Source organism: Barbus barbus, assembly GCF_936440315.1.
Source record: "Barbus barbus genome assembly, chromosome: 15".
In the NCBI taxonomy this organism is placed as follows: Eukaryota; Metazoa; Chordata; class Actinopteri; order Cypriniformes; family Cyprinidae; genus Barbus; species Barbus barbus.
Window position 1 is genome coordinate 31,934,780 of NC_136743.1, and position 13,046 is coordinate 31,947,825.

General features: G+C 41.9%; 1 protein-coding gene across 1 annotated transcript in view; it reads left to right on the forward strand.

Annotated features, from left to right (window-relative positions):
- Positions 1-13,046, forward strand: part of LOC306880787 (tensin-3-like) — a 45,837-nt gene that overhangs the window by 24,957 nt on the left and 7,834 nt on the right. The window contains exons 13-20 of the mRNA XM_079434552.1: positions 2,016-2,627; positions 3,635-3,853; positions 5,566-5,699; positions 6,653-6,770; positions 7,360-7,434; positions 7,975-8,068; positions 11,958-12,286; positions 12,363-12,491. Coding sequence (XP_079290678.1) covers positions 2,016-2,627; positions 3,635-3,853; positions 5,566-5,699; positions 6,653-6,770; positions 7,360-7,434; positions 7,975-8,068; positions 11,958-12,286; positions 12,363-12,491 — 1,710 coding nt within the window. The remainder of the gene's footprint in view (positions 1-2,015; positions 2,628-3,634; positions 3,854-5,565; positions 5,700-6,652; positions 6,771-7,359; positions 7,435-7,974; positions 8,069-11,957; positions 12,287-12,362; positions 12,492-13,046) is intronic.

Sequence of the window (13,046 nt, forward strand, 5' to 3'; positions counted from 1 at the left end):
TAATTACAGAGTTCATTAGTGCCATCCACTTTTCCAGCAACGCTGTTTCTGGAAGTATTTAGTTTTATCATAGGGATTGAAAAATATATATTTTGTTAATTGGTTTAATTTTGTTAATTGATAAGTCATGAACTAAACCAACCAGCATAATGCCTAATGTAGTGTTCTTCTTCTTCTTCTTCCACTCTGGGAGTCTATGGCAGCTCATAGAACAGCTTGAGAGAAAGTTATGAAATTTGGCCCACAGATAGAGGACAGTCTGATCAGTCACTATAGCACATTTTGAGTCATTATCTCAAACTCTCTAGCGCCACCAACAGGCCAAAATGTGCACCCATATTTCTGCTAATAGCTTTGAAACCATAAGGTCTAGAAGCCAAATTATTTTTTCCTCTGATTCCTTGGCTCATCTCGAGTCGAGTACATACCAAAATTTAAATGTTTACAGTCAAAATGTTTCATAATTGTGAATTTCCTGAAAAATCTTATTTTCAAACTTTGTTCAATTTTCACCATAATTGACTCAGATCATCTTCAGAGCAAAAAATTATCAAACGCTTTTTAATATACCAAACCGTTTTCATAAAGCATTTTAACACATTTGATGAAGTTTGTGTAAAAATGGACACGAGGCTATATCTCTGCACCTCTTTAGCAGATTCTGACCAAACTTGGTATGTGTTGTAAAAAGCATGACCTGAGGGCACATGAGTTGTTTCGGCTTTTGAATACATCAAAAGATATAAAAAAGTATAACTTCTAACTTCTAGTTTGGCCTGAGCGTCTCGGGCCATGGCCGGGCTAGGGCTTAAATTTGAGGCCCATGCAGGGCTCTAACTAGTAATACTAGTTAACCATGTCTAGTGTTTTCACTGACCTTCACAATCTAAATGACAGTTTCTCACGGTCACACACGTCAGAAGAGCAGCATTCATTCTGGCTCAGCTTGTTCAGTACCTACAGAGCACAACAGTAAAAACAGCATTCATTTTCTCCATAGGGAGACTAATAAAACTTAACCTTACAGACAGACCTGCTGTGAGCTAGGAGGTAGTTAATGGTAATATGCTGCTGTTTATGCCATCTGTTCACATTTTATGGTATCATTTCATTTATTATTTTGTATCTTTACTTGTTTTTTTAATAGTTGTTTAACAGCAGAATTGATGGTGAAAATCTAACGGATAGGTTACTAAGCACCTTTGGTGCATGGCCCCTAATAAAATGACAAAATTACTAAAACATCCACTAAAATGAAAGTGAAATAAAAATATATTAAAAATTAAATGTATTTTAAAATGTTAACAGACATAATAATGCTACATCAGAGACACTAAAATCACACTCTGTTGTGGGACGCTATGTGGTGTAAACTGGCTCATTTTGTCGATTACATGAGCAAATGTGGTATTTCATTAAAAAATGCAGTTGCACTTTATTTTGACAATCCACTTTAAACATTCTTCTAATTTTAAGTAAATTTGCAGATACGTGTCTACTAACTCTCAGAGTGGACTGTTAGGGTAAGTTTATGGTTAGTAGAATAAGTTGACATATACCTGCAAAGTTTCTAATAGTCAGTATGTTGTATGTTGTGGACCCATCAAAATAAAGTGTTAGCAGATATTGAGCAGACAGTCTACTAATACTCTAATGCAGTGGTCTCAAAGTCAATTTAGCTCCAAATCACACCTGCTTGGAAGTTTCTAGTGACCCTGAAGATCTTGATTAGCTGGATCAGGTGTGTCTTTAGAGTCGATTAGAGTTGGAGCTAAACTATCCAGAGCTGTGGCCCTCCAGGAATTGAGTTTGAGACCAATGCTCTAATGACTGCTAGTTGACATGTAGTTGCAATGTTATTTACTGTTAGTAGAGTGGACTATCAAAATAAAATGTTACCAAAAATGCACTTTAATTCATGCACATTGAATGCACTTTTCATTTGGTGGATGACAGTGAACAGCAGGAGCTCGTTTCCATCATGCAGTGTTGTGTTTCATCTCCTCTCTCGCCAGCGGCTCCTCTCCAGTCTCCTGCTCTGACGCTGGACCGATGCTCGGTGAGGAGGAACGGCAGCAGCAGCGCCACGCTGTCCTCCAGCCCTGACCACACGCTCTCGGCAAGCAGCGACTCGGGTCTGTCCAGTGCTTCGCTGCGCACCGAGGGCTGGGCCAGAACCCCGCAGCCCAGCCAGCAGGAGCGTGTGGAGCTCAAGCGGCTGCTCAGCGGCTTCGGCTTGGATGAGACGAGCCGAGGCTGCGCCGCTCCGGAGCCGCCACTCTTGGGCCCGCAGCCGAGCCTCGAAAACAGACCGAAGGAGCGTGAGACCGACATCCTGGACGACGAAGCACTGGCCTCACGGCACGACCTGCACAGCGTGGACAGTCTGGGCACGCTCTCCTCATCCTATCACAAGAGCAGCCAGAACTCACTGCTGTCAGACGGCTTCGGCAGCCCCGGCCACGCAGACGAGCCTCATGTGTTCCAGCACGCCGGATACTCCACACAGACCTGGGTCCATCAGCAGCAGCTGGTCGCAGCTCAGCAGTACTTGTACCTGCCGGAGGAGGACGCCACGGAGGAGCGCTTCAGCAACCACCTGCAGGAGCTGCTGCCTAAAGCCGCCGGTGAGCAGAACCAGCCACTCCAGTCTGTTTCAGCTGCTTACACACAGAATCTTTACTTGTCACACAGTTTCTGACAGAGTCCAAACAGCAGAAAAACACAATTCTCAAACTTTGACTCAGTTTTCAATTTCATAAAACACTTTTTGCAAAACACAACACACAATTCTCTATATAACACACACAAATCTAACAGGAGTTAATATTATGGCAAAGTTTGCAAATGTTTGCTTTTGAGATGTGTTTGTGATATTTTGAATGCAGTGCTTCGTTTTGCAACAGATGTGAGGCATTTTGTGTGCAATTCTTGGATTTGTGTGTAAAGTTTTGAAAAAAGAGGCAAAGTTTTGAAAATGTGTTTAAGCAGCTGAAAAAAACCGACCAATCATGCCTTTAGAACAGGCCTATAAACACACATCTACACAACTACTCATGCTTAATGTGTTTCTTTTCTTGTGTTCTGTGTAATACTATATTCACAACCACAAATGCTTACAGTAAAAAACGTTTGCTTTCAATCTTGCAAAAGGCCTCACATCTCTTGCAAAATGAAGCACTGCATTCAAAATATCACAGTGTCAGCTTTCAGAAATTCTGTGATTAAGTAAAGATTCTGTGTGTAAGCAGCTGAAAAAACTTTTAAAAAAATGTTATATGTTAAATCAGGTAGCAGTACAAGGTAACAATGGCAGGTTAACACGCTGTTTATTGAGAGATTAGTTTTTTTTATAATATGCATCATATTTTTGATCTATTACTTAAAAGAATTTGCACCAAAATAATAAATAAAATAACTCCCCAGATAATTTCAGCAGTCAGTAACACATCAACACTCTGATGTGAACACAAAACAATTTAAACAAAACTGATTCTTCTCATTTATTTATGAGGAAAGTTATTTGCCTTTATTCAATCTGAACCAGAATCAGGAGTAAAGTGGAAATCATGATTTTCCATTGGATTAGTATAAAAGAGCACTTTAATGAATGAGGCGGTGGTTTGTGTTTCAGTGCAGAACCGTTGTCCGTCGAGCCCCGCCATCTCTCAGAGCCAAGACACAGACAAGAAACACGACGAGGAGTTCAGCTCTCTGACGCTGGACATCGATAACTCCATCCATCAGCTCAACCAGCTCATCCTGGACCTGGATCCCACATTCGTGCCCATCTCCACCAAACCCAGCTGCTTCAGCAGAGCCGGCGGGGCAGACACACAGACTCGTCAGACGGGTGAGATCTCTCATCAAATACTGACGCTCTGCTGTGCAGGAGTAATAATCCTAAAGCCTGAGAAATCACCTGAGACAAGTGATAATTCACACAAACATGATCATTCTGTCATCATTTACTCGTCCACATATGGTTATTATTTGTTACAGTGTATTTATGCATTTAGGTCCTGAGTGATAACTGTGTGTATTTGTACATGTATATATGACCCTGGACCACAAAACCAGTCATAAGGGTCAAGACTTTGAAATTGAGATATACTCAGTAATAATAATATACTCAATATACGCTGAATAAACCATCTTTCCATTGATGTATGGTTTGTTATGATAGGACAATATTTGAAAATCTGGAATCTGAGGGTGCAAAAAATCTAAATATTGAGAAAATCTCCTTTAAAGTTGTTCAAATGAAGTTCTTAGCAATGCATATTACTAATCAAAAATGAAGTTTTGATATATTTACAGCAGGAAATTTACTAAATATCTTCATGGAACATGATCTTAATATCCTAATGATTTTTGTCATAAAAGAGAAATGTATAATTTTGATCCATACAATGTATTGTTGTCTATTGCTACAGATATACCTGTGTTACTGATGACTGCTTTTGTGCTGCAGGGTTACAAATGGTTAGGATTAGGATTAAGTGGTTGCTTATTAGTATGCATATTACTTGCATATTGGCTGTTTACTTGTACTTATAAAGCACATTAATGCCTTATTCTGCATGAGCATGTTTTAGATCCTTATTTTAGAATAGCTTACTAACTATGAATAAGAAGCTGACTAAGAGTTCAAAAGTCATTCTTATAGTATATAGTTATGGTCGTAGTTAATAGTTAGTTAATAGTGAGAATTGGTCCCCAAACTAAAGTGTGACCTGTATTTTTGTGTGTTCTTCAGCTCCAGTGATCTCTAAACTTTCACACAGATATTCAGATCGGGTGTAATGGGTTTTAAACAGAAACCTTTGATTAGAAGCCCAGATGTTTATTCAGTAAACTAGATTTTGTGGAGATAAATACAGAATAATGCATATTGGTCGCTATCACAAAATAAGCCCTAAAAGAGTAATCAGGAGCATGAAACACACTTGTTATGGTGATTGTTCTTCTTATTCATGGATGGTTTATGATCATGATTATAGTACAGTCAGTGTAGGGGGTAATACCAGTTGTGTAATCGGATTCCTTTTTTTAAATAACTAGTAATGCATTACTTTTAAATTTACCACAAAATATCTTTACTTAGTTACTTTTCCAAATACACGTAGTCTTCCCATGTACTGACTGACAGCTCTCCTGTCTGTGTTGAGAGAAATCAGGAGTGAGTGCAGAAATAGTTCCTTCAGCCGGAGGACTACTCATCTCACTTTTGGAGAAGGACACTCACAATTGCCAACAAATATAACTTTGGGATTTTTTGTTATTAAAAAATAAATGAGCAAGCCCAGTTGACAAAAAGTAACGCCAAAGTTATGTAATGCTTTCAATAAAAAGTAACTAAGTAACACAATTAATTATAGTTAATGTAATATTGTAATGCATTACTTTTAAAAGTAACTTTTCCAAACATGGAGTATGAATCTATGACTGGTTCAGTGATGTGAGGAGCAGAGTGTGTGGTCAGACTGATCTCTCTGTGTGTGTGTGTGTGTGTGTGTGTGTGTGTGTGTGTGTGTGTGTGTGTGTGTGCGTTTGTCTCATCAGAACGCAGATTCATTATGAGCCCAAAGACGAGTGACGTGACGGAGCTCACTGGAGCACGAGGACAGACGACCTGGACACTGAACCTGAACACAGCAGACACACACACACTGACTCCTGCTGCACCGTACACACAGGTGACGCACACACACACACTGACCCACACACACACACACACACACTGACTCCTGCTGCACCGTACACACAGGTGACACACACACACACACACTGACCCACACACTGACTCCTGCTGCACCGTACACACAGGTGACACACACACACACACACTGACTCCTGCTGCACCACACACACAGGTGACTCACACTCTCTCTCACACACACACACACTGACTCCTGCTGCACCGTACACACAGGTGACACACACACACACACACTGACTCCTGCTGCACCGTACACACAGGTGACACACACACACACACACACACACTGACCCACACACACACACACACACTGACTCCTGCTGCACCACACACACAGGTGACACACACTCTCTCTCACACACACACACACACACTGACCCCTGCTGCACCGTACACACAGGTGACGCACACACACACACACACACACACACATACACACACACACACACTGTCCCACACTGTCCGACACACACACACTGATTTCTGAAGATCATGTGACACTGAAGACTGGAGTAATGATGCTGGATATTCAGCTTCACATCAGAGGAATAAATTACATTTTTAATATATATGAAGATAGAAAAGTTATTTTAAATTGTAATAATAAAATAATTAAATTAAAATAGTTTAATGTTAGTTTAATACAAATATTTAATTTGCACGTTATATTATTAGCAAAACAATTTGATTGAAAAGTTTAATTAAAAATTTTGCATGAATTTCAGATTGCTTTAGGGGTTTTTTTTCTTGGGGGGGGGGGTTGTTTTTTGCTTTAATGACAAAAGATTTGCTCACAGATCACAGATTTGCTTTGTTGTAAGTGCAGCGCACGCAGTCACAATCAATTATAGCTTTGTTATTCTTGCATTCGGTGTGTTGCTAGGTTTGTCCAGTGACTGTGTGTGTGTGTGTGTGTGTGTGTGTGTGCAGCATGCAGCGGTGTTCAGAGCAGATGGTGTGCAGTATTCGTCTCACAGTTCACTGGACACTGGTAGTGATGTGATGCCCTCAACACCAGCCTTCCCCATCACACCACCCACTCCATACGGTAACACACACACACACACACACACACATTAGGACACTAGTTGGTTACACTTTATTTTGATAGTCCACTTTAGACATTCTACTAACTATAAGTAACTACATGTCAACTAATGCTCATTCATTTGCAGCTACATGTCTACTAACTCTCAGAGTGGACTGTTAGGGTAGGTTTAGGGTTAGTAGAATAAGTTGACATATACCTGCAAAGTTTCTAATAGTCAGTATGTTGTATGTTGTGGACCCATCAAAATAAAGTGTTAGCAGATATTGAGCAGACAGTCTACTAATACTCTAATGACTGCTAGTTGACATGTAGTTGCAAAGTTACTTACTGTTAGTAGAATGTCTAAAGTGGACTATCGAAATAAAGTGTTACCCACTAGTTGAGTCCTTCCTTGTAGAGCAGTTGATTAATTGTTAGTATTTCTGTTCAGTTCAACACTTCAGCCATAAATGATCAAGAGTACATCAGCATTCAGGTTTAAATGATGTAAAGATCATCTTCCCACATCCACGGTTCTCCTGCTGTATCTGTGAGAGATTGATCTGTGTGTGTGTGTGTGTGTGTGTGTCTCCTTCTCTGTCTCCAGTGAAGAGCATGATGGGTTACTCAGCATTCAGACAGACGTCGTCTCCTTCATTTGGATCCTATAGAGCTGAACACGGTAAATCCCACGATTCACTCACTTCTGACCTGTTTTATCCAACAGTCATAATAAAAGCTAATTAGTTGTGCGCAAAAGATGTTTGTAGCTACAGTACTTATGATTATCTAGTGAGTGAATTTGATCAGTTTGGCTTGTGTTAAATTCAGAATGCTTTATTAGCATGACAGAAATAAATGTGTTAGTTCTTCTTCACCTAGTTTGCTGGATTTTCTGGTTCATTTACTCATTTTACACCAGTAAGTGAAATATAAACGGCGTCTACTCGTTTTTGTGTGGCATCACCACGTGTGCTCATGGTCCACGCTTTAGATGAATTAAAGTGTGTGAAGTGTGTCACCAAATGTAACTCCAGACCCGTCTGTCAGGTTAGCTCCGCCCCCAAACTCACCTGATTGGCTGAGCTGATCGTAATGGAGTGACAGACACAGCGTCTCACTGCATGTTTAGCTTTGATTTCAGTGACACATGCCTCACATTCAGTGTTGTCCTGTGCTTGTGAGCAGATGTGAGAGCATCGTGTTCCTGTTGTTCTTTCAGATATGAGAGAGAATGCAGGGTTCATGGGAGCTTCAAATGAGGGTTTGCAGCATCACAGACCGTACATCGCTGGAGTCACGGCCTTCTCTGACCGGTACAGCTGCACTCATTCATTCATGCATTCTTGCATTCATTCATACATTCATGCATGCATGCATGACACAGTGCCAGGTTTAACAGAAAGAAAGAATTGCCGAAGACAGATTTGCATAGCTGAAATCCTGACATACAATCCTTCTCAACATACTTCAAACTTAGCCTACTTCAAGTTTCCGAGCTTAAAACTAACTTTCTAACTCCCATTTCTACCCTTCTGAAACACCTGGATTTGAAATTGGGAGAATCATGATGTCATGATTAATTCATCTTGGCAGCTGTTGTAGTAAAAATGCAGTAAAAGTTTTCAACAGAGTTCCCCGTGTAATGCTCATTTCATATTCAGTGATGTTAGCCAATCACAGCAGTGGGCGTTTCCATTGAGCCTCACAGCAGACACGCCCCTTTCAACAGAGCCTTCAAATCAGAGGAGAAATTTGAGGTAGAACATCACTGTCTATCGAAATTATGACTTAAGTCAATGAGTATTTATTTTGTGTTTTTGAAAAGTTTCATGTACAAAGTTTCCCCGTTCACATGGATCCAGAAAAATATATAATTTTCAAAAACTTGCACTTTGAAAGCGGTTTTCAAAAGTTTGTGTAGTCAGGCCCCCAATTCACCATTGTTGTATAAATTAATGGACAAAATGCATGAAAAACTTTCAGATTTTAGTTGAAAATGATGTTGTGTAAACAGCCCTGAAGATTATGAATGCACCTCAGGAAACATATTAAAACAATTTAAAAATGCATTTTATGAACCCTGTAAAATCAAATTGTAGCTCTGAATGATTTTAATTCTGTCAACATCTGATGTGAAAACTAATGTGAGGTTTGTTGAATTGTTAATGATGACAGTAGTGTGTGTTATTGAGTTGTTATTGATAACAGCAGTGTGTTATTGAGTTGTTAATGATGACAGTAGTGTGTTATTGAGTTGTTATTGATGACAGTAGTGTGTTATTGAGTTGTTATTGATGACAGTAGTGTGTTATTGAGTTGTTATTGATGACAGTAGTGTGTTATTGAGTTGTTATTGATGACAGTAGTGTGTTATTGAGTTGTTATTGATAACAGCAGTGTGTTATTGAGTTGTTATTGATGACAGTAGTGTGTTATTGAGTTGTTATTGATAACAGCAGTGTGTTATTGAGTTGTTAATGATGACAGTAGTGTGTTGTTATTGATGACAGTAGTGTGTGTTATTGAGTTGTTATTGATGACAGTAGTGTGTTATTGAGTTGTTATTGATGACAGTAGTGTGTTATTTAATTGTTAATGATGACAGTTGTCAGGGAGTCACAGTCACCAAAGTCAACAGCCACAGCAATCACCAGATCACAATCACCTGACTTCTGATCATCCGCACCTGCAGTCATTCATCAGCACTCCCTTAAATACACGCTTCACTCAGACACTCATCGTCCGGTCTACAGTTCACTACCCTGAACCATCACCGATGATGGATCACTGTGTGCACTAACCTGTGTTTACTTACCTTATTGTTCTCCAGCATTGCTCCTGCGATTTCCCCCGTGAAGAATCCAGGCATCTCAGGTTCCCGATCTCCATCGATCCTGTGAAAGAGATTCACTTCAGTTCCCAGCTAAGACTCAAAGAATTGTGCAAAGCATCAAGATACTCACCTGCCTTTCTCTACTCACGATCTGCTTTACCGGTTAATAAACCATCACTTACCTGTTGCTCCCGACTCTGTTTGTGACAGAAGACCGGACCAACACCAACACTCCCATGGATTCCCGGCCTTCGTCACGGTCAGGTATCCTGGAGGAGTTGGTCAACACTCTTCGGGCCTCGTTCATGCCAGCTCCACTTCCTCAATCTGCCTCTGCCAGTCCCATGGCAATGCCGGCTGCCTATGCGGGTGATTCGGTTGAGTGTGGCGGCTTTCTCCTGCAATTGGCAGTGTACATTGTGATGCAGCCGCAGAAGTTCCCAACCGAGCGCTCCAAGGTAGCCTTTTTAATCTCTCTCCTCTTGGGTCGAGCGTTATCATGGGCTAGAGCAATATGGAATGCTAACAGTGTCATAATTAACTCCTATGAAGTGTTCACTAACCATTTCAAGGAGATGTTTGTCGCGGCTACCGGAGCGCTCTCAGTATCGGATCAGCTACTGCGCCTGCGCCAAGGCACTTCTTCCACCAATGAGTACACTCTGCAGTGCCGTACGTTGGCGCAACTAGTGGTTGGAATGAGGCAGATCTTATCAGCGCTTACTGTCAAGGATTGGATTCTGGTATCCGTGCTCATATGGCGATATATGATGATTCCGTTGAATTACAGAGCTTTATGCAAAGCCAATCAAATCTCCCAGCACTTGTCAGCCTGCCACACCACCGAAGCCATTCACCAGTCCCTTACACCCGCCACCGGTTCCCCAGTACCAGAGCCCATGCAAGTGGACACCGCCCGTCCTCCATTCTCCAGAGATCAGATGAGACTCCTGTGAGGTTATTCTCTGGAGCAAATTCTGTAATCAACACTGTCTCAATGAACTTCCACGTCCACCTCTCAAGTCACCCGCTGTACAGGTCTCCTCCACGCGGGTTGAGAGTCCCGAGTCCAGCGTGACTCCCTCCGTCCCATCTGATTATAGGGCGTTCCAGGATGTCTTCAGCAAGCAGGCAGTTACCAACTCATCAGCCATGGGACTGTGCCATTGACTTGCTGCCTGGATATAAACTCCCCAAGGGTAGAGTTTATCCGCTGTCCATCCCGGACCACAAGGATATGGAAGAATATATCAAGGAGGCTCTTCATCAAGGATACATCTGGCCATCCAGCTCACCAGCAGCCTCGAGTTTCTTCTTCGTGGGTAAGAAGGACGGGGTTTTCGGCCCTGTATTGATTACCGAGCTCTGAATTCACAGACGATCAAGCTTCCCTATCCACTTCCCCTGGTCCCAGCTGCTCTCGGAACTCCGTGGGGCCCGCATCTTCTCCAAGCTGGACCTGCGAAGCGCGTACAACTTCGTTCGTATCCGAGAAGGCGATGAATGGAAGACGGCCTTCATTACTCCTTCCGGCCACTATGAATACCTCATGATGCCGTATGGCCTTGCCAACGCCCCCTCCGTCTTCCAGGAATTTATGAAAGAGGTGTTCTGGGAGATCCTCCACAACTTTGTGATTGTTTACATCGATGATATCCTCATATACTCCCGGAACCTGGCTGACCATCACCACCATGTTAATGGGGGGGGGTGTTGCAGATGAAAAGAACGATTGGATGGGGGATACGATTGGATCCCCTAAAGGGATTTCCTAATTCCTAAAGGTTAATAATTAAAAAAAACTGTTAATAATTGGTTACACAGAACTTTATTACATTAATTCTCTCCTCCTCTCCTACTCTTTCTTCAATGCCTAACAAATCTATTTCTTTCTCTCCCTGACCTTGTCTTTCTGCTTGAGCAGCACTAGTTGAAGCCTGAAAATATTGTAAACAATAACATAACTAATTACACTGGGGATGGTCCTCATCCTCAACACGTGCCTTTTTCAGTCGCGGAAAATACTTTTCAATACTCATCTGGATTGAAGCAGCAAACATTCAGTGTAAGAGTAAAGAAACGACATAATTTATAATACGTTTATTTGATTCACAGCTGCTACATATAGTGTTTTGACCTCGACAACCCAACTAGGCTAGCCTACATTTTACCGCAAACTTGCGACTAGTTAACTTTCTAAAGAAGGCGCAATCGCGTTTGCTAAGGGTCGGGACTTACAGTAACATCAACACACTGAAACTGTGTAGTGTGTTGATAGTTGTTTATGATGACAGTGGTCTGTGTTTGTTGTTGTTGATGTATTTGTTGAGTTGTTAATGATGACAGGAGAGTGTTGTTTGTTGATGCAGGTCTGCAGACTGCGTGAGCTTCGCCCCGTCCTCCGGCCTGTCTCTGCCTGCTCCAAATGCCCACAGCTCTCCTCACAGCGACCTGAGAGCCCGGGTCCTGCAGCAGCCGTTTGAGGAGAAGCTGGGCTTGGGCCCGGCGCTGGAGGCGCTGGAGTCTGACAGCGAGCGGTCGCAGGGCTCTGTGTCTCCTAGCGGTTTCTCCAGTCCTCACAGCGGCAGCTCGCTCAGCATCCCCTTCCCCAGCGTCCTGCCCTCAGACGGGCTGACCGTCAGCTTCGTCCAGGACACCTCCAAATACTGGTACAAGCCTGACATTGCTCGGGAACAAGGTACGATCCAATTGTGATGGCTGATGGACGGCTGCGGTGTTTGATACTCATCTGACCTCTCTCTGTTCTCACGCAGCTATCATGCTCCTGAAGGACAGAGAGCCTGGCTCCTTCATCGTGAGGGACAGTCACTCGTTCAGAGGAGCATATGGACTGGCCATGAAGGTGTCCACACCGCCGCCATCAGCTCTGCAGAGCCGGAGAGGTGAGAGACCATCAGCAGATCAGCGATTCCCTCGTCTGTGTGTTCAGCGCTGACACAGACAGCATATCAATTCATCGTCATGTGTCATAGTTTCAGAATATACTACAGTTACTGCATGAAGAGTTATTTATATATATATATATATATATATATTAGATAAACACTTCACACACTCGCACACACACTAACTCTCTCTCACACACACACACACACAAACAGACACCAACCAGCCTTCCCTTGTGAAAAAGAAATACACATTTGCATACTTTTAAAAAAGAGTACTTATTATGGAAATAATACACTTTTATATTTAGTTAAACCACCTTCAGACACCTTCAACATTTCTCACATTATCACAGTTTATTCGCTATAGTTTAGAGAATGGTAATAAAATATGAGAAGAACTCAGTTAAACTGTGTTAGAGAACAAATTCAAAAAAGTTTGCATTAGCAATTAAAGACAAAACACTTCAGCAAAACATGCTCAGGTCAAAGAATCATTTTTCGTCCCAATTTTTTAGCAATGTTACTGGTAATCCACTGTATGAAGAATTT